At 46.4% G+C, this 19,629-nt stretch overlaps 1 protein-coding gene across 1 annotated transcript; it reads right to left on the bottom strand.

Annotated features, from left to right (window-relative positions):
- Positions 1-1,902: 1,902 nt before the first annotated feature.
- Positions 1,903-19,240, bottom strand: TMPRSS6 (transmembrane serine protease 6; the record flags this gene model as incomplete). Its single annotated transcript, XM_079535246.1, has 17 exons — positions 1,903-2,061; positions 2,771-2,907; positions 4,081-4,352; positions 5,018-5,186; positions 5,481-5,597; positions 5,709-5,822; positions 8,101-8,199; positions 9,058-9,203; positions 10,697-10,806; positions 11,338-11,450; positions 12,330-12,466; positions 12,833-13,037; positions 13,793-13,834; positions 17,109-17,293; positions 18,510-18,577; positions 18,767-18,909; positions 19,093-19,240. 17 exons carry the CDS (start codon positions 19,238-19,240, stop codon positions 1,903-1,905), a joined length of 2,364 nt encoding a protein of 787 aa, XP_079391372.1.
- Positions 19,241-19,629: the final 389 nt, after the last annotated feature.

Raw genomic sequence — 19,629 nt, forward strand, 5'->3', positions numbered from 1 at the left:
GCAGCATTTGCACTAGGACCACTCCTTGTCCATTCACAGTTGCAGGCAACTGGTCTGGGCTTTTGCCCAGAGGGCAAATGCAGAGACGCTGTTGTTTTTTTTGTTTTTTTCTTTCTTTTTTTTTTTTTTTTTTTTTGTTTTGTTTTTTTTTGTTTTTTTTCTTTCTGGGTCACCTGCATTGCTGGTGGAGTATCCCTGTGCTGGGTTTCTCCTTGCTGGTATCTCACTCCCTGTCCCCCTAAGTATCCCTACATTGGATGGGTGAATGGAGGCAGGTGTGTTCTGCCTGAGTACCTGTTGGTACCTGACAGAAGGTCTGGTAGGACAGGAGCATCCCTGCCTCAGAGAGCCAGGGGTTCACTTCACCACTGTGTCTGAAGATGCCAGGTTGTAGCTCCTAAATAAATCTCACACTTTCTTCCTCCTTGCTGCCTCTCATTCCAAGTGGTAGAAATTTGGCGTTGGGAGGCTGGACGAAAGGATCACCTGGAGCCATCAGAAGTTGAGCCTGACTACTGGGCACAGGGATGTCTCCTGCTGCATTTGTGCTGCATCTCCATGCAGGTGGAGCTACAGAGCAGGTTTGCTAATCGCTGTCCACACCCCTAAGCTGTAATGATGAAGACTGCCTATCTTGATGACATGTTGACCCTGCTGTATCTGAGACATAGCTGGGAGGGAGGACAGGAAACTTGCACCAGTTTGCCAGTGCCAGGACTGGAGTTTGGCCAAAAAGATTCAAACCCCAAAAGAATTTGTAACAGAATAATCATAGAATCATAGAAGTTGGAAAAGAGGACTAAGATTATCTAGTCCAGCCACCAGCCCATCCCCACCATGCCCACTGACCACATCCCTCAGTGCCACATCCACACAGCTCTGGAACACCTCCAGGGATGCTGACTGCACCACCTCCCTGGGCAGCCTATGCCACTGCAACACCACTCTTTCTGGGAAAAAAATTTCCAAATATCCAACCTGAACCTCCCCTGGTGCAACTTCAGGCCATCAGCTCTCATCCTAACTAGTAGACAATAATAAATCAAATTAAAGCAAAAAAAAAAAAAAAAATCAAATTATTTTTATTTCCAGAGTGGCCATGTTATATATATACATATACCTACTTATGCATATATATATATGTATGTATGTATGTGTATCGTCAGTAAAAAACAGCTAAACCCATAGCAGTCACTTTCCAAAGCACTGTGCCGCTAAGCCTTCTCCTTCACCTCCTGCATTATCTGAGTTAGGATTCTGAAGCAGCTGAGAATCCCTCATGTTGAAGGTGTTCAGAAGGGCTGAAGGGAGAGAATAGGAGGGACGCTCTAATAGTTTTACTGCAGGCCTGGGATCTTCTGAGGGGCTCCAAGAGCAGCAGCTGGGTGCTGTTCCAACAGGGAGGCAGGGCATGATGCTGAACTCGTGTATGAGAGTCAGTGAGACGTGAAGAGTTGCCTGGCGGAGCTGAACAGCACACACCAGCTAAGAAAATAAGCAATTAGGAAGATGGAAGAGGAGGAGTGATGGGAGGGGAAGGGGGAAGAAGAATGAACAGCAGGAAGGAAGAGGGAGGGAGATTGATTTCACAGTTACTGGAATCTCTAACTACATCAGTCACATTTTCTTTCAGCAGACGTTCCAGCATAAGACTGTGGCTGAATCACATGGTTCATGGAAAGTTCAGCTCTTCTTGTACACGGCTGTGCCTGCTTTCCTCTGCAGTCCCCAGTGCAAGCTTTTGTGTTTTTCTTTTCACCCTTCTCAAAAGAGCATCCTGGGGCTGACAACATCCCCTACAGAAACTCTCTTACTTTGAGAGGCAAATGAGCAAGGTCGGGAATGAGTGCCATTGTGATGTGAGCGTAGATCTGATAAGGAGAAAGTAGAGGTGCATGTTTCTCAGCTCATGGTTTGGTTTATCCAGCCCAGAACTTGTGTGATCCTGGTGTACACTCCATAGTAATTTGGAAGCCCGCACCCCATTCCCCAGCTGACCAAGCCAGCCAGAAACCATCTGCCACTGGGCTCCTCACAGGCCAGTGGACCTCCAGAATCACCCTAGAGAAAGGGAGAGAAAAATGGTGTGATGTGACCCACTGGCTTTTCCTACTATGTGTTCTTCATTGGCTTCAGAGTCCCTGTGCACATATCTCCTCAACTTATGTCTACACCATCCACAACATCCCTTATGCCATAGACAGATGTCAAAACTGCCTCCTGCGCAAACATCTGATGTATTGCTGCATTCTTTCATCATGCAAATCCCTCCCCCTTAGCCAGCTCCCAGGCAGCTGGCAGATCTATTGTTTCCTTCTGCTCTGAGGCATTTGCAAATACATGGAGAGCGAGGAAGCTGGTGGAATTTAACAGGATATCCTGAGGGATGGGAAACAGAGGAATTGCTTGAGATTTATTTACTGTAATGAAGGAACTGACTGGTTACTGTATCTGACAGATGCTAGTGAAAAGAGAGGGGAAGAGACTAATGTAGACATGTGACTTTGAAGGGGGAGGTGAAGAGTGGAAAATGAGCTGGAATGAGAAACTGAGAAGTTTCTGTGTATTTGGATCCTGTCTAAGGCAAAAATACTGGGAAGAAGTTGTCCTGTGAGCTGTTCTAGGCCACTGAGATCTGAGGAGTAACTGGGAAGTCAGGTGTTTGACAGTCAGTCTTCTCACCCTCATTTCAGGCTATGGAGTGCGTTTGGGAGGCCTGGGACACAGTTCACCCATGCTACCCACCCTGCTCCCACAACCCCACTGTCACCTGGCAGGCATCCTTCTTGCCCTTGTTGTAGCCAGCACAGAGCATCCTGGGAGAAATCATGTAGTGATAGGCCTCGCTGCAGATGTCCTGCTGGATGATCTGCACATCCACCTTCTGCAAGATATTGCTAATGTGCCCTGGGGGTAGAGCACCAAGAGCAATGCAGGTGAGAAAAGGTGGAGCTTCCCGCAGCTGACCCAGTTCCCCCAGCCCATCCCCATCTCATTGCCTGCTGAAAGCTGCCACCTGAATTTCTCTTCTACTGTCCACGAGCATCAGAGTTTCTGACTTTCAGCAGTGCACTCCACCTGCCTGTCAGGAATAGCATTTCCCTGCTTTCCCTGCAGGAATATGTCGTGGGCATTTTAGCTTTTGGGACAAGGAGGGTTCTGTTTTGGGTCAACCTCTGGAATGCCAGCATTTAGGTTTGCTTCTCACTGAAGTGATTTTTAAGCCATTCTGACTAAGCAAATCCAGGAGTGTTCAGTTCTGGACAGAATCCTCTGAGTATTTCCATTTGAGAAGCAAAGGGAGGAATTCTGATTGTGACTGAAGACACAAAGCTGAACTGAGTGAGCATGTATGTATTCCTGTGCCAAGCACTACTAAGCAGTCTGGGTCTGTTTGGTGGCCTTGAGGGAAGGGAATGTGAAGGATTATTCCCATATAGGTAAACTCTCTTTTCCTTACAAAACAAGTGGACTCTGGGAATCATGGGAACATATCTTGGACCATGCTGTCTCCCAGCTGTGTATGGGCTCTGTGTCCAAACTATATATAGTCCAAACTATGCTAATGTGGTTCTTGAACATCACTCAGACCCTGCACTAAATTTACTAGCACAGTTGTTGCGTGGGAAGATATGGCTGATAGGATCTTTAATAGGGCATCCCCAGGAGAGACAGTTTGATGAAGGGTAGTCTTTTGTCTCAACTCTCTCCATTTGGGCACTGTCTCTGGAAAACAACATGACAGGAGCCAACATGCCTGCATAGTGTGGGGTTGGGCTTTGGGACTGCGGCTGCTCCATGACCACAGGTAGCCAGACTAATAAATTCTGCAGGGTTATTCTAGACTTCGGATGAAGGGACACATGCTGTCCTCAACTATCTTACTAGACTCTCAAATTTACCTCTTTGAAAGAGATTTTGAGACATTCAGCAGGTAAACTGTGACCAAAAAGCAAAGGGAGTGAAGGATGCATAATACTTCAGGGTGAGCAGAAGGCTGTTCTACCTACCCTACATCTGAACCTATGTTTCCACCTTAGTCCTGCTGCTATAAGCCACCAGCAAAAACACTGCACTTACCACCTTCCTTGAGGGCTCCCCAGCCAGTGATCCAGCAGTGAAGGCCAGGCTCAAAGATGTGGGAAGTGGCAGGCAAGCAGATGGGCTGGATGAAGGGCGAGATGATCACAGGATGGTCCAGCTGGAGCAGGGCCACATCATAGTCATGGCTGTCCTCCTCATAATAAGGGTGGAGGAAGAGGCGGATCACTTTGAAGGACACCTCTGTGTGGCTGGTGATGTTTTGGAAGTATTTGCCCAAGTAAATGGTCCAGACAGAGGGAGAAGCCAGTCTGCAGGATGTAGCAGAGAAGAAAACTCATCACATAAACAGGGAAGGATGGGAAGAGGTTATCATCAAGATGATACCTCTAAGAAAATCCTATCTCCAGCAGGACAGTGAGGAGCACAGGGGAACTTTCCCTGGCCCTAAGCAGAAAGAAGCAGGAAAAGATTGTTTTAGACTCAAAATTTTGTCTTTTTGCCTTACACATGCTGTTTTCTCCTACACTACCTATCTGGGTACGAAAACCTCCCTGTTTTCCTATGGCCATCTCTCTGTTCCTCTTTTCTATCCTTCTATTTCTTATCTCTCACCCGACTTGCAATGTCTCCCTGTCAAGCGCATGCACAGACATACCATCTAACAGGGCTGAACTAGCTTTATCCATTCTGCATCAGGACTCCTCAAGATGACCAAAGTTCATGTTTCCTCCTGAAAGGACAGGCCCTGGGGATGAGGAGTGTGGGAACCAAACAGCATCTTCAGCAGGTGATGGTATCCCAGTCTCATCCTACCACACGCTGATCTGTCCACAGCAGTAGCAGCATTGGGAACAGGTCAGAGCCAAAGGAAAGGAGGACCCATGAGGTGTCTTTCACTACCATTGTTCACCCAATGCCACACTACGAATTTTAACATCCTTCTCTGCTCCATCACCCTCCCCTCTCTATTCACCTCTCATCCTGGAAGCAATGTGCAGCTGAGACCACCCAGCGGTCAGCAATGAGCGTTCCCCCACAGATGTGGCGTCCCCGGACTTGCAGGCTGGCTTGCCATGGCCATTCTCCTTCCACAGAGTTAGCACCACCAATGATCCTGCTGAGAGGGGCCTGCAGCCCACAGTCTGTGGAGAAGAAGACATGGTTCATTCTTTAGTGGATGAAGGAACATGAGATATCGTGTCTGCCCTTCCTTGGAGTTGGAAATTGATGATCTTTGAGATCCCTTCCAACCCAAGCCATTCTATGATTCTGTGATTCTACAATTCTACTCCTTTGGACCCTTGCCCTACCTGGTAATGCGGAAGCTTCAGAGACACCAAGAAGGGCATTCAAAGCATAAACTCTCTCTCTGCCCAAATTGGGGTTGTGGGGCATCCTGAATCTGTCTGTCTAACTTGGGGTGAGCATTTTCTTACCACAGTGCTTCTCATCAGATAGGTCCTTGCAGTCCACAGTGGCATCACACAGTGGGTTGGGTTTCTTAACACAGGTCCCATCGTCACAACGGTGGGTGAAAGGACCACAGGGGACCACTGTGAAGATGAAGGGGAGACAGGGCTAGGGGAATGTGAGCTACACTACCAACAGCCTTGGTTTGAGAGTAGGACAAGGCATGTGTCAGCCCCTCCCTGTCCCTTCCCTACCTTCACTGCAGTGCTCCTCATCGCTCCCATTGACACAGTCCCGCTGCTGATTGCAGACCCTGCTGAACTCAATGCAGGTGCTGTCCTCTTGGCACTGGAACTTTGCAGGGCACACTGCACAGGATGAAAGCAACCAGCAATTAAATACACTAGACATAGGTGCAATGTCACCGATAGGCTCCATAACCTCTTTCCCTGCCTCATGAGGGCCTGGCAGCCTGTGCACAAGGCATTTAATTTCAGGTTCTTGTTGTTGGTCTTTGCCTGAGCTACGCTATAGATATTTCTGCACCACATCTTATACTTTGCTGATTTTGACCTGGCTCGCCTTGATTTCTTGGCTTCACATCAGACCTGCCTCAACACTGTAGGCTTGTCTCATGGACCCTGGGCTCTGAGTTGACTTTGGCTACCATCTCCATAGCTGCTCTGCTTACCTTGCTCAAGTTCTATTGGGTGGCATGCTGGCTGCTGAGGTCAGTGTTCCTCTTCTTTGCTCTCACCCTCAGCTTATGGATCACCTTCCCTTACAGAGCAGCTGCTCCTGCTCTGTGGTAGGTGAGTCCTGAACCTTGATGGATTTCCTGATGTCCATGATGTCTGGTAGTTGCTCAGGATGGAAACCAATGCTTACTCATCACAGCTTGATTTCTGATTATGAATTTATATAGCAAGAACTGTTGTTTGCTCTGTTCTTTTGTTTATTTATGTGCAACACCAAACATGATGGACTTCTACCTCCTAGGCATTTTCTTACTGCAAAGACTCTAATTTTTTCACTAATTAGTGTGAGGCCTCCAGAAGATTAAAGGCACATGAAGGCATGAGGCAATGTGAAAACTGGTTTTAAAGACAAGATCTGTTCCATATAGGAGGATGAATAATCAGACATGTAACAATTGCAAGAATGTAAGACCATCTATCTGCAAGAGGGAAGTATACAAGCCCCGATGTCAGAGACCTGGATGATGGGACATAGTGCATCCTCAACAAATCTGCAGAAAATACAAAAGAAGGTGATCCTTCCCCTCTATTCAGCTCTGGTGAGAGACTTCCAGAGCACTGTGTTCATTTCAGGGCTTGATAGTACTCAAAACCTGACTGCCCAAGACCATGAACAACTTAGGTGACCTGCTTCGGGTGGTAAGGCACTGGAAGAGGTTGCCCAGAGAGCTATTGGATATCCCATTCCCATCCAAGGTCAGGCTGGACGGACTCTGAGCACCCTGATAGAGCTGTGGGTGTCCCTGCTCATTGAAGGGGAGTTGGACCAAGATAATTCCATGATTCACTGACACCCCCCCATAGCTGCCCCTCAAACTCAGTAATTCTGTGAGAACTTTCATGGTTTCACCACCAAATGAAAATTTCCTTTTGAAAGATTTCTCCATTTTTATTCTCTTATTCTCTTTTGTATTTTAGACTGAATTCTGAATCCTTCAGAATTGGCCACTGTCTTCAGTAGTTCAGGGATCTTACTGTCTGAAAAAACAGCCAGAGGGGACAACTAATGAAAAATTAGTTGTGGCAGCAATGTGATGAGTACCCACTCATACCAGGGATGGGATATGGTTTGAATTAGGTGTCTTGTCTGAGTCTGAACAGCTCTTCCTATGAGAACAAGACTTTGCAGCAATCCTGGGATACTGTGGACAGATACTTTCTAAGCCAGTACCAACTGGTATTTGTGCTGAGAATCGATGTTTGGTCAAAATATTTCCCAACTGGTTGGCTACATATTGTTTAGGATTTCTTCATTTAATCTGTCACAAATGGCCTGGGGGAATGAGGAGGGAGCAGAGCGGATGGTGGTTTTGAGGTGGCGTTGACAGGGAAGGAGGGTTGGGAAGGGGACACTGAGTGCAAAGACAGCAGAGGGGGCTGCAGGCCAGGGCTGAGACAGATTGCTGGGACAGGGTGGTGGAGAACAGGATAAGGTGGTGGGCAGAAGGATCTTTCAGACTGTCTGAAGCTCTTGGTGCATGATATCAGGGTTCTCCAGGGATGATTGCACTATGCACAGGAGATGTAGTTGATGCTCCATCTCTGGAGACACCCAAGGTCAGGCTGGAAAGGCTCTGAGCACCCTGATATAGCTGTAGGTACTCCTGTACATTGCAGGGAGTTGGACCAGATGCCCTTTAAAGGTCTCTTCCAACTCAAACCATTCTATGGTTCTATGAATAATTGCTGCTGCTCCTTCTGGAACAATCTGAAACCACTTGGCAGTGGGATAACACTTTTGTGGATACATAGAGTTTATCTCTTGAAGGGGGAAGCACAGGCTGTACTCCGGTCATGTGGATCCTCCCCCATCTCTTCCTACCTTTGGAAGAGCAAGGAGTTGTGTCCTCCTGGGATCAAGAACAAGCAGCTGGAAATCATCACTTACCACAGTTTCTCTCATCCAGCCCATTGGGGCAATCTTTGATTCCGTCACAGGCTGGGACGCACAAGCCATTCACTGAACACAGGAACTCTCTGGGACAGGCTGTGAAACCACCAGAAAGCAATCAGTCCCCACTGACTGGAAACCTTGAAGCAGAGCATGGTGACTTAAAAGTGGAGCATGGAACCGCATACCTTCCTGACTACACACAAGCTGCAGCAGCTTGCATGTGGCCTCACTAAAATCCCCCAATTTTGCTACATCATCCACCTGCCTGGCACACTCTACCTCTGATCTAGCACTGTTCCATGACTCCTGAGCACTGCAGCAAAAATGAAGTCATTTCTCTGGGGCTGTGATTAAATCTTTGTCAGGGCCACAAATGAGCTGTTTTTAGACACTTGTTGCCAGGTACACATATTCAGGTACTGGCATGGATTACAGCAACCCTATAGAAGGGAACTGGAAAAAACTTGGAAAGGAGTATGGGTGCACAATTGCATACGTATGTGTGCATTATTTGTGTGTAGTTTCATTTCTCTCTCACTTGCACCTCTTCCAAGTCGAGCAGGAAACAGATCTCTCTAAGAGCTCTTATGATTGAAACAAACACCACTTCAAGTCAGAGATGGCCTCCCATTGAAATCCCAAGGCCAATCCATGCTGTGGGCACTGGGGTGAGCCAGTAAGCAGTGTTCTGGAGCTGGGCCTTGGTGCCAGAATGCTCTGGGAACATGAGTCAGAGATGATTGCTGAAGCAGCTTTAGATGTAAACACTTCTTTTTGGGAGATCAGTGGTGTGTGCATCACTGTGTTCATGAACATGTGCACTTGGCACCTGGAGCTCATGGGATGTGCTTTGTATTTCTCCTAAGACAACCCAAGCACATAAGGGGCTGCTTGTAGACATCTGGAACCTCCACCACCCCTCTAAGGTGCAAAGGGGAGTCCTGAACTTACGATCAGATTGGTTGTACAGGCTGTAAGCTGCCTGCACGCCGGGGCCAGTTAAGGAGATCTGCGAGGTGAAGGTGATGGCAATGTCAGCAGAGGATGTGACTGGGATCCTCTCGGCATAAGCTTGTAGGGTCCGCAGGCCGCACAACCTGAGGAGCAAACACAGATGGGATGTCCCAGGCAGCAAGGGAGAAGACAGCCAAGTGGGGCAAGCGGGTTTTCTGGGGCTGGGGATGATGGGAAGGAGATCACACAGGCTGCAGGAGATGAGGCTAAATACTTTAAAATGGTATAAGGTTATGAAGGAGCAATGGGAAAAGGCTGTGATTTACACCCATGTCCAGTCAGCATGGAGGAGAGCTGACACTGGATCTTGCTCTGCCTGGTTGGATCTTGCTCTTCCTGGCCACAGAACAGTGGCTGAGCAAGACCAAGAGGGGAACGAGTAACCCTGTAGAAACAAGAGGCCCTGTGTGGGCACAAGGCAACATAACATAGCTAGGGCCTGCCCCAAAATGACTGAAAAAGGTGGATGACAAAGACCCAGAGATAAATAGGAATGAAAAAAAACAGCACACACGTATGCTGTGGTGGGAACTGATGCAGAAAAAAAGGGAAACAAGTAGAAAGGCCAAGAAATCAGAAGCTAAATACCTGGGCACAACAAGGCACAATTAAGCCTGATGAACAAGATGAGAACAACCTACACATATTGTCACTCAGTTCTACCCTCTAGCCATACACAAGTCCAGAGTGACCCTACTTTTGGACATTTCCCAATGTGGGGGCAAGCGTTGAAGTCAGGCTACACAAAGTAGCTCAATTCTTATATATATCTTCCCTAAGAAATCAAGTTGCAGAAACTGTAGATCTGATGGTTGCTGAGAGGAAGGTAAGTTGAAAAAAAAAAAAAAGAAAATCCTAAGCCAGGGGAATGCAATGTTCAGTAACTTCTGGATCAGATCCTTCAGAGGAAAAGAAGTTACCACTACAGGAGTGGTAGGGAGGAAGTCAGTGAGGCATGCTGGGGAAGGTTTTGGAGGGAAGAAGACAATCTTGCAGTGATTGTTAGGAAACAAAAGGGTCCATCCAGCTCTGAGCCTGCTTTGAGTGCCTGCAGCTGTGTCTCCTTGCATCTAGGCGGTGGTGAGCAGCAGCCTATGTATGGAGGAGGATGATTATGGGAAGTCCCACAGGGGTATGCGGTTCTAATCAAAGCAGGAGGATCTGGAACTTGGCGGAAGATCTGTACGGAGGTGGATGCGAGGCAACGGCACACGCAGATAATAGTGCAGAGGTGGTGACAGGCAGATTTGCAAACACAGGAGGCGTGGGAGGACACCAAGGTTACACACAGAGGGGAAAACTAGGAAGCATGATGCAAACGGCAAGACAGAGAAGGCAGGCTGGTAATTCGGAGCAAATTTATAGGAAATGTGTTCACTAGGGAGCCTGTGAATGAGAGAGGCTGAAAAAGAAGTAGGCAGGCAAGAAAGAAGCACCATCCCAGATAGTGACCACGGAGCACAGTGGTGGGATCTCCCTCAAACCTGGTGGCTGAATTGAGAAGGGAACCTACAAAGGTTTCATCCCAGTTGAGGAGTGGGAAGCAAGAGGCAGAAACCAGGACACTAGCACAAACCTTCTGTTCTGAATTATCCACTGGCCTTGTGTACAGGGCAGGTCCTGCTTCTGTCTGCTGAGTGCATAAGCGTCAAACCACAGAGTGACCCCATAGTCGAGGGATGGGACCTGCAGGGGAGGAGGTTGAGAGCAGTGTGGAGATGGTGGCTTCCTGTGAGTGCTACAGACCACCCCATGCAACAGAAGTAAGCAGGGTAGATGTGAAGGGGAGAGCTACCAGTTCACACATTGCAAACCAGAAGGAAGGACCATCTGAGTTAGGCCCAGATTATAGCCAAAGGTGGCTCTGCTGCCAGTCTCAGATTGTGGTAATTTCTAGTAATCTGGTTTTGTCTTGAAGAACAGCTCTGGAGCCAAGATTCCAAATTCCTGCTCGGCAATGGCATCTCTGCTCTAGCATGCAATATGAGACTCCCTTGCCTCCAGAAACACATATAAAGTGCAGGCTAGGCAGGCTGCTGCCATCTTCTCATGATTGTCTTATGGAGAGAACTGGTCAAGTGCTGTAAAGCACCTGAATCATAAAATCAAAGAATCATAGCATTATAGATTTATAGAATCACAGAACCACAGAATGGTGTGGAATACCACACGGATTTCAGGGAGAAGGTGGATGCTCTTGTAGGGGCTGGCTCTTACCGACATGTGCCAGGTGCACTGTGTATTGGGCGAGTAGTAACTGGGGTAATGTGGGGTGCTGATCATCCCCTGCAAGTCCAGGCCTTCCCGCAGGGTTATATTCACTCCACAGGCTGTAAACAAAGACATTGAAAACTCTGCTACCTGTCAGCTCAGACTCAGCCTGGTATATCATGTACTTATCCAACTCTGGTAGGGAATAAAAGAGGTTCTAAGACCTGATGCTAACATTCATAGAATCACAGAATCATTGAGGTTGAAAAAGACCTCTTACATCAAACAGTTCAGCCATCAGCCCATCCCCACCATGCCCCACTAATCATGTCCCTCACATCCATGTGGTTCTTCAACATCTCCCAAGATGGTGACTCCACCACTTCCCTATGCAGCCTGCGCCCATGCAGCAACACTCTTTGGGAGAAAAAGTTTTTCCTAATATCCAACCTGAACCTCCCTTGGCACAAGTTGAAGCCATTAGCTCTCATCCTGTCATGGTTACCTGGGAGGTGAAGACAACCCTCACCTCACCACAACCTGCTTTCAGGTCGTTGTTATAGAATGCATTGTGGAATGCATTCATTGAAATGTGACTCCCTTTAAGGGGCCATTTCCACCTGGCAAGAGTTTTAGCTTTCTCCTCTTGTCCAGAGAAGCACAACGGCAATGTATTTTGTTGCTTCAGTTTCTTATATTAAATTATATGATTGTAGCTGGATGTGTGGTCCAGATGCTATCTGGTCTATGCAGTCACAAGAGCTTGAGCTTGTTTCTGATCATTCTGGGCTCTGCTTGCCAGAGTCTGGGCTGCCTAGTCTTGAGGCAGATACTGATATGTGAGCTCAGGCCAGTGAGCAAAATTTAACTTGCTTTTTGCTCACCAGTTCTACCTTTGCAATCTTGGCCCCTAATGGGAATGGAGCACCTCTAGGTGCACTGTATTGTAGGAGATAATCTTTCTGCACGTATGGCCACCCTCCTCTAGCCTTCCTCACCTTTGAGGGGCACCACCTGTGCTGAGAGGACAAAGGGGTCATAGTAGCTGTACAGGGCTTTCTTCCACACAATGGACATGACAGGGCCTGATGAAAGGACTTCCACAACAGGCTCCTGCCGGCTGCAACCATAGATCCTGAAAGAAGAACAAAGAAATGGGGAAAAATGTTGGGAGTGAAGCAAGAAACAAACAAATGAAAGAGAAGAATGACAAAGAGAGAAAGCAGATGTCTGTGTTTTGTTGTCCAAAAAACATGCCCATTGTGACACTCTAACTGAATCAAATATAGGGCGAGCAGAGAGACAGCTTGTGCTGCTGTAATCTATCAGACTGCAGGGCTGACTGTGTGCTATCCCACATCAGTGACTTCAGCTCATCAGTGAGAGACAGGCATCAAAGAGAATTTCCTCTGATGAAGTCTAACACCTTCCCCTGCTGTTGTGTGTTCTGCCATCCTGCCTTGCTTCCCCACCATGCCTGCTCTGCTCAGGAGCTACTTACGAGGTGATGAGGTGTTTCTCCAGGGGACCAGCTGCGTCATACATAGCCAGACGGTCCCTGCAGTCTGGCAGAGTCCACTCTAAGCGTAGCTTGATCATGTAGCCCTCAAGGCCATGGAGGTGCCAAAGACAACTGGAGGCCAGGTAGTCAGGGCCCTCCAGTGTTAGGATGTCATCCTCCTGGACGTAGCTGTATCTGTAGCAACCTGAATGCAGAGGAAACATAGACGGTTTTGAATGTCAGGGTGCTGTAACTGGAGGGAAGAGGGGCTTAGGGGTGGTTATAAAGGAACTTAAGATATGGGATTGTCACTTGGAATATCAGTGTGGGCTCCATTTCAGGGTTAGGCTGAATCATCTCAGTGATCTCAGGTTACTTTCACACATGACTCAGTGACACCAATCCCCTCTTACTGGTGTCCCAGCTTCCCTCTGGTTAACAACTGTCCCCGCTCCCTTGGTTAAGCCCCTCCTGTCTCAGGTTTAAAATATAACAGCACAGTCATCTTCCACTGGCTTCCTTTTCTTTTGTATCTCTTTCTTCTCTCTTCCCCATATTCTTCCCAGATTTACAACCCCCATGTTTGCTTTCCATGCTTTCCTTTTGCTTTCCATGTTCAGCTGCCTCCCAAACCTTCATTTTTGAATAAGGTCAGCTTATAGGTGAGTTTCTAATAGCAAAGCTAATACAAATTGCCAGCCACAACACTTAAAGCACTGCTCACAATTATTGAAAGCACTTTCAATCATCATTAGGACAATAGATTGCACCGCATCCAATGCAGAGCCATGGAGGGAAACCCCCAGCTTTATACAATAGATTTTCTTGTGCTCCCTTGCTAGTGCTCTTATCTCCCCTTCCCAGGTTTTACAGCCTCAAGAAACTAATAGACCTTCTGTCCTCTGTAAACATCTCTCCCACAAGGTAATAAACTCAAAAGGAAAATAAAAGATAGCCTACCCAGAGTGGATTTCAGCACTACTATGTCTTTCACAGTGGATTCTGTTAGAAAAGAAATATATAAAGAAAGATAAACAAAAAGAAAAATGGTTGTATCTGCATGCTAGCATAGCAGGTGATTACTCCCTTCCTACGTAGATGACTCCCTTAAAACTTTGGCTTGGGACACTCTCCATGTACTTCTGTTCTCTCAGAGACCTGTTTCAGACATGCATTTCTCATCCTATCCCACTGTAAAATCTCCCTGGCCCCTGCCTCAAATCCAGCATCCCTAATCCCTAATTATTTCCATCCTACCACAGGCTTCTCTGCTTTTTTCCCTTTCCCACTCCCTGGTGCTAATTCAGGGGATTTTTCCCTTTCTTACCAGGGCTGGACATTGCATTAGGTACTCCTTTCCCTGGAAGCCACAGCACAGATCACAGCCTCCCATCCCAGAGCCTCCACCTTGCTCTTTGAGTTTAGATAACTGAAAAGCATGGGATTTATTGAAGGTGGAGAAGCAGGTCTCTTGATGGTGTGCTGTTGATAGCTACTGAATAGCCTACAACATCCATCTTTAAGGAATCATAGAATCATTAGGGTTGGAAAAGATCTACAAGATCATCAAGTCCAACCATAAACTCGTCACCACCAAGAGGAGAGGGGAGCCCAGGAGTGATGCCTCTGGGCTTTAACTCATGCTTTGGAGCTGCTGGCAGCTCTGCCTCCTGGACTGAATGCTCCTGGTATCCTGGTGCTAGTCCCCAAATTAGAGAATCACAAAGGTTGGAAAGGACCTCTAAGATCATCTAGTTCAGTCGTCAACCCATCACCACCAGGCCTGCTAAACCATGTCCCCAGGTGCTACATCTCCACTATTCTTGAACACCTCAGTGTTCAGGACAGGGACTCCACCAAATATCCAGGTCCCAGCTGATACCGAAGTCCAGGTCCTGAAATTTTGCATCTGAAGTCATGGAGTAAATCTGATCTCTGCCCTCTCACATTACCAGGAGTTTGGCTTCTTAATTCTACTGCTACGGGTTGACAGCTTGTGCTATCAGGCTCTGCTGATATCTTTGTGAATAACCACAGCTTTTTAGGGTTAAACACAGAAGAGTAACTCAAAAATTCAAATGATGCCTCTGTGCCCCCCTGAGACCCTCCCTGTGCCCTGAGACCACTCCTTGGTGTGGGATAGACTCCTGGGGAGAGGTTTCTGGGGATGTGCAGAGAAAAGCAACAGCATGGACTCTAAATTTACACAGAGCAAAGTTACAGGGTACACAACCCTTTTAGGAGCTGGGCCCTACTTCAGCCTTCCAGCTGAACAGGGAGCAGCCAGGGATCAGGTGCAACTGCCAGAACAAGAGGCACCATGAGGTCAGCTGGGTGTGAGGACTGCTGCTGGAAACTTGTCTAGGCTGGGGCTTTCGTCTTTTTTGGCTACTAAGCAAAGCTTCCAATTCTGCAGGGAAGGCTCTGGTGTTTTGTCATGGTACAAACAGATGTTGTGAAAAGGATGATCCTGCAGGCATAAGGAGAGGCACACGTGCTGTGCGTAGGGAGGGACATGCTGAGATGGCTTTACATGCTCTTTCATGTGAAGGTAATAATACTGAGTTCCTGCAGGGAGAATGAAGGAAGTCTTGATACTCTCTGGGGGGAATGAGGGACCTGAGGTGAGTGTGGTTGTTAAAAATAAAGGACTGGAAGGCTGGAAAATGTTCCTGCACTAGTCAGTAGTCCACAGCAGCAAGAATTCATATTTAGAGCTAAGCAGGTCAGCAAGTGAGACTGTCAGAAAGCAATGAAGTGCTAATGGCTTGCTATTAGCTGGCTATTTTTTCACTTTGCTTTTAAAGAGCAAAGGAAGCCAGAGGTTAAGACACTGGACTGAACTCACTCTGGCCCTGCAGTGTAAAAGTTTGTGGCTTAGACTGGAATGCAGGAAGGATGAGGGAAAGCAGAAAGAGCCAGAGAAACTATGATTAGCGTGTTAGCTCTAAAATGGGAAGATGTGCTTTCTGCTCATGCAAATCTACCTGAAATGAAGACAGCAGTGAAACAGATGCAAAGGGAATAAGAGGAAACTGGGGACAGCTAAAAGAATGGCACCATCATTTGTATTTTTTGTGAATTACATTATGAAGTAAATAAATAGAAAATGCAAGATGGGCTGACTTTGAAGCAGTTAGCATATTGTCTTTTGACATCTCTCTTAAGAAAGTTAATTTAAGTTGGCTGAACATAAGGTCTAGTATGCTGAAAACAAATTATAGGCAGAAACAAATGATAAGCAGAAGTGACTAATTCTAACTGCAGGCAGAGAGGTGTTCCTGGGATGCTAATGCAGTTTCAACACAATATCTTAACACAAATATATGGATGAGGGAGTGAGATCATTTTAAGAGAATCAAATTTACTTTAGGGACATCAGAAAAATTACAGCCAAATCAAAACAACTGAGACGTGGAGGGAAAAATTAAAGAAATATGAGTGGGATATATTAACATAAGATTTATCTTTGAAAAATGCAACATAACATTGTCTGGGGAAAAAAAACTTGGAGCTGTAACATTTAATGTGAAGAAGAAAGTTGGAAGTGAGATACTGTAGAGGAAAGAAGAAACACAATGTATTTTAAAACCTCTGTGGTTTGGGGCTCTGTAGGAGGGATCAGATCAGGAGGAGCAGCTAAGTTTCATTATAAAGGCTAAATACAAATTCCACTGAACTTAGATGCACTGAATGCAGACACATCCTGTAGCCCTTTACCTAGCACACATTTAGAGAACTTCTGTAGGATTTCTTTTTAAACAGGCTGTGATCTTTACTTTGGGAAGGAACTGTAGCTGCTGCAATGCGTTGTCTCAGAGTAAGACTAATGGTGGCTTAAATATGTTGACTTTGTTCCCTCAGTCAAGTAGACTGGCATATGAAAGGAGACAACGAAAGGAGACAACCTAGTTGATCAGCTCAGTTCAAAATTTGCAATAAAGTCATGAGCTGTGTAAGATGTTTCTTCACAGAAGCCAGGGCTGACTGGGAGAAGGTGAAAAAAAAATTGTTACCTAACTGGTCTTGATCAGCTGCATCTCCAAGAATGTTTAATCCTTCAAATAAAGGATGTTCATTATGAAAGCTGAATTCCTCTATGAGGCAGAAACATATGTAATTGTCTTGATCTTTATTCCTTCCTTATCCTCTTAGATTTGTTCTATTTCCTTCAGTGGGGACTTCTGCTCTCTTCTTATAACCTCCCTTCAGCACCTTTGGCCAAATTTGGGCCATTTCTGACTGCTTAGGCCACATTTGAGCAGCTGGTACTTACCCAGCAGAATCAGAGAGTCTGGATTGACCCTGTACTCTGCCTGGTAGGACAGGCCGCCTGAACTGTTGAAGCTCTTGGTAAGCTCTTGGTGGAGCACTGCATTTACCCTCTCAGCAGTCATCTCCTTCTGCTGACTCTCAGGAATTTGGAGGGTAATCCAGAAGAAGAAGGTCAAAGCCCCCTCCCTAACAGAGAAACAGCATGTTAAATATCTTCTGGGGTGGCAAACCCAGGAGATTAAACCCCCAGTGTTTATCCACAAATCCAAGCATTTCTGAGAGGACCCTCAAACTCATTGCTCAGAAGAATTACTGTGGCTGGTGTAGAAGAGCTGCTATGGCCACAGTACTAGTTAAAGCTCAGGCCTTTGCAGGAGGAATCCATTTTATGCCATCTGCCTTTAGTGATGACCATACACAGGCAAATTAATGCAACCAAGTCTAGTTAAATGAGTAGTATCATTTCAGGTACAAGTGACCTTTGGTTACTGCTGACCAGGATCTGAAATGACACCCTCAAGACTTCATTGTATCACCTCTCAGTGGTGGCAAGGGGATGATGTGCAACTCATTACCTTATCACAAGCCATTAATGCTGGGCAGGCTCAAGTTGCTGGAGAATGGGACTGGGAAGGCTTTGTCCAACCAGCTGACAGAAAACTGGGTGGTGGATGGGAAAGGACTGGGGAAGGGATGTTGAAGCAAAATTTTCTTCAGTAAAAAGCTAGAGGAAGAATTGCAAGTGAGAGAATTCCTTCCTCTTTGAAAATGGAGTTACATCAAAATTGGATTTTTGTTTATCTGAAGGACAAGTTTAGGGGTGTAGTTTTCCATGGAGGAAAAATAACCAAACACAAAAAAACAGAAGCAATTGTATATATCAGTTTGAAAGTTATTCCAGCTTTCTTGAATTACTGTGATGGTCCCAGATCTGTCCCATTCTGCTGTTCCCTATTCCCAGCTGGAGCACGTGTCTTGGCCGAAACACCTTTTCCAAGGTGCATTCTGACCTCTCCATTTTGGTGCTTAGAATCAGGACACAAAAAATGACTTCCTCAAATTGGAGAAATTGATTTCCAGCTGCTTAGTTTTTACTGAGAATGCCAAGCCCAGATTTTTTTTGTTCCAGTTCTTCTCAGTCAGTATTTTCCCTCACTTGAACTTCTGTCCCTTTGAGGAAAAAAAAAATTGATTTTGGCTTTTCATCTTGACCATGGATGAATATGAACATCAAAACATCCATAGCTCTATCATACTGGAGTGACTGGACATGGACTGCCCAACCTAGCCTTGTGCTCATAGTGGTAACTGCAGCAGCTTGTCATGGCCAGATTTCAGTGAAACCAATGTACAAGGGAACTTTCTCCTGCAAACAAGCAAAAATACAGTGGATGTTACTCACCCAAAGGCATACACTGTGCTTGAGTTGTAATACCGACCCAGCTCTGTGGAATGAATGAGATCCTTCAACTGCAATGAGAAAGTCACTTGATAACAATCATGCAATGATTACAGTGATGAAGTACATATCTCCAGCCCTCCATCCCTCTTGCTGCACAGACCCACCAGGTCTGTTATTTAGACGAGGATATTTGACCCCTTCCTCTTTCACTTACTGAACTGCCTCAGGGCCAGCTCTGGTCATAATATTGCCCTTACCATGTTCTGGAGTTTAGCTGACTCCAGCCAGAAGGCTCTGGATTCCACCTGCCCAAGCTCTGAGAAGTATCGGCGATTGAGGACCTGGAGGCTGCCGGAGTAAAACTGCAGGATGGTTGGTTCCAGGTGCCATGGTTTGTAGTCTGCCAACAGAAGACACTCATAGATTACCTTGCTATATGTAGGAGAGAGGGATTTGCTCAGTAATTTACCCATTTTTCATCTATAAAGATCACCAAAAGTCACGAGTGCTCTTTGGCCTGGACATTGCCTTTACTATACCCCATCCACCTCCTATACAGGTATAAAATATGTTGATTTTTTACCTAGGAAGTACCATGTTGCTGCAGCAGCTCCAGCCAGCAAGAGAAAGACTATTCCAAGAGACACATAGCGGAGGCGGACACGTGAGTTAGTCTCTGAATCACTCTTTGAGAGGGAGCTGGCATCTTCCTCCTGTTCCTCGGCCTCCATCAGGGGTATCTAGTGACAGAGTTTACCATAATCAGGATGAGTTTCCAACAACCTTTACATACAGCTTGGGAAGTGCAGTCAACTCTGTGATCCTCTCTCCAGATCTATATCCCTCAAGATAGCTGTGGACTAACCATCAAACATTTTGCTCAGTGCAAATGCAAGTTGAACTTCTATAAAAGTAGAAGACAGTTTTCTGGGACTCTGTCCCATTTGTGCTCCCTGGGAATCCCCCAGTTTTCAAAGAAAGTCATAGAATCATAGGATTTGAAGGGACACTTAAAGGCCATCCAACCCACCTCCCCTGCAATGAACAGGGACAGCTACAGCTAGATCAGGGTGCTCAGAACCTGGTCCAGCCTGAGCAAGAATGTCTCCACGAATGGGGC

This window comes from Tetrao urogallus (genome assembly GCF_951394365.1).
Source record: "Tetrao urogallus genome assembly, chromosome: 1".
Classification (NCBI taxonomy): domain Eukaryota; kingdom Metazoa; phylum Chordata; class Aves; order Galliformes; family Phasianidae; genus Tetrao; species Tetrao urogallus.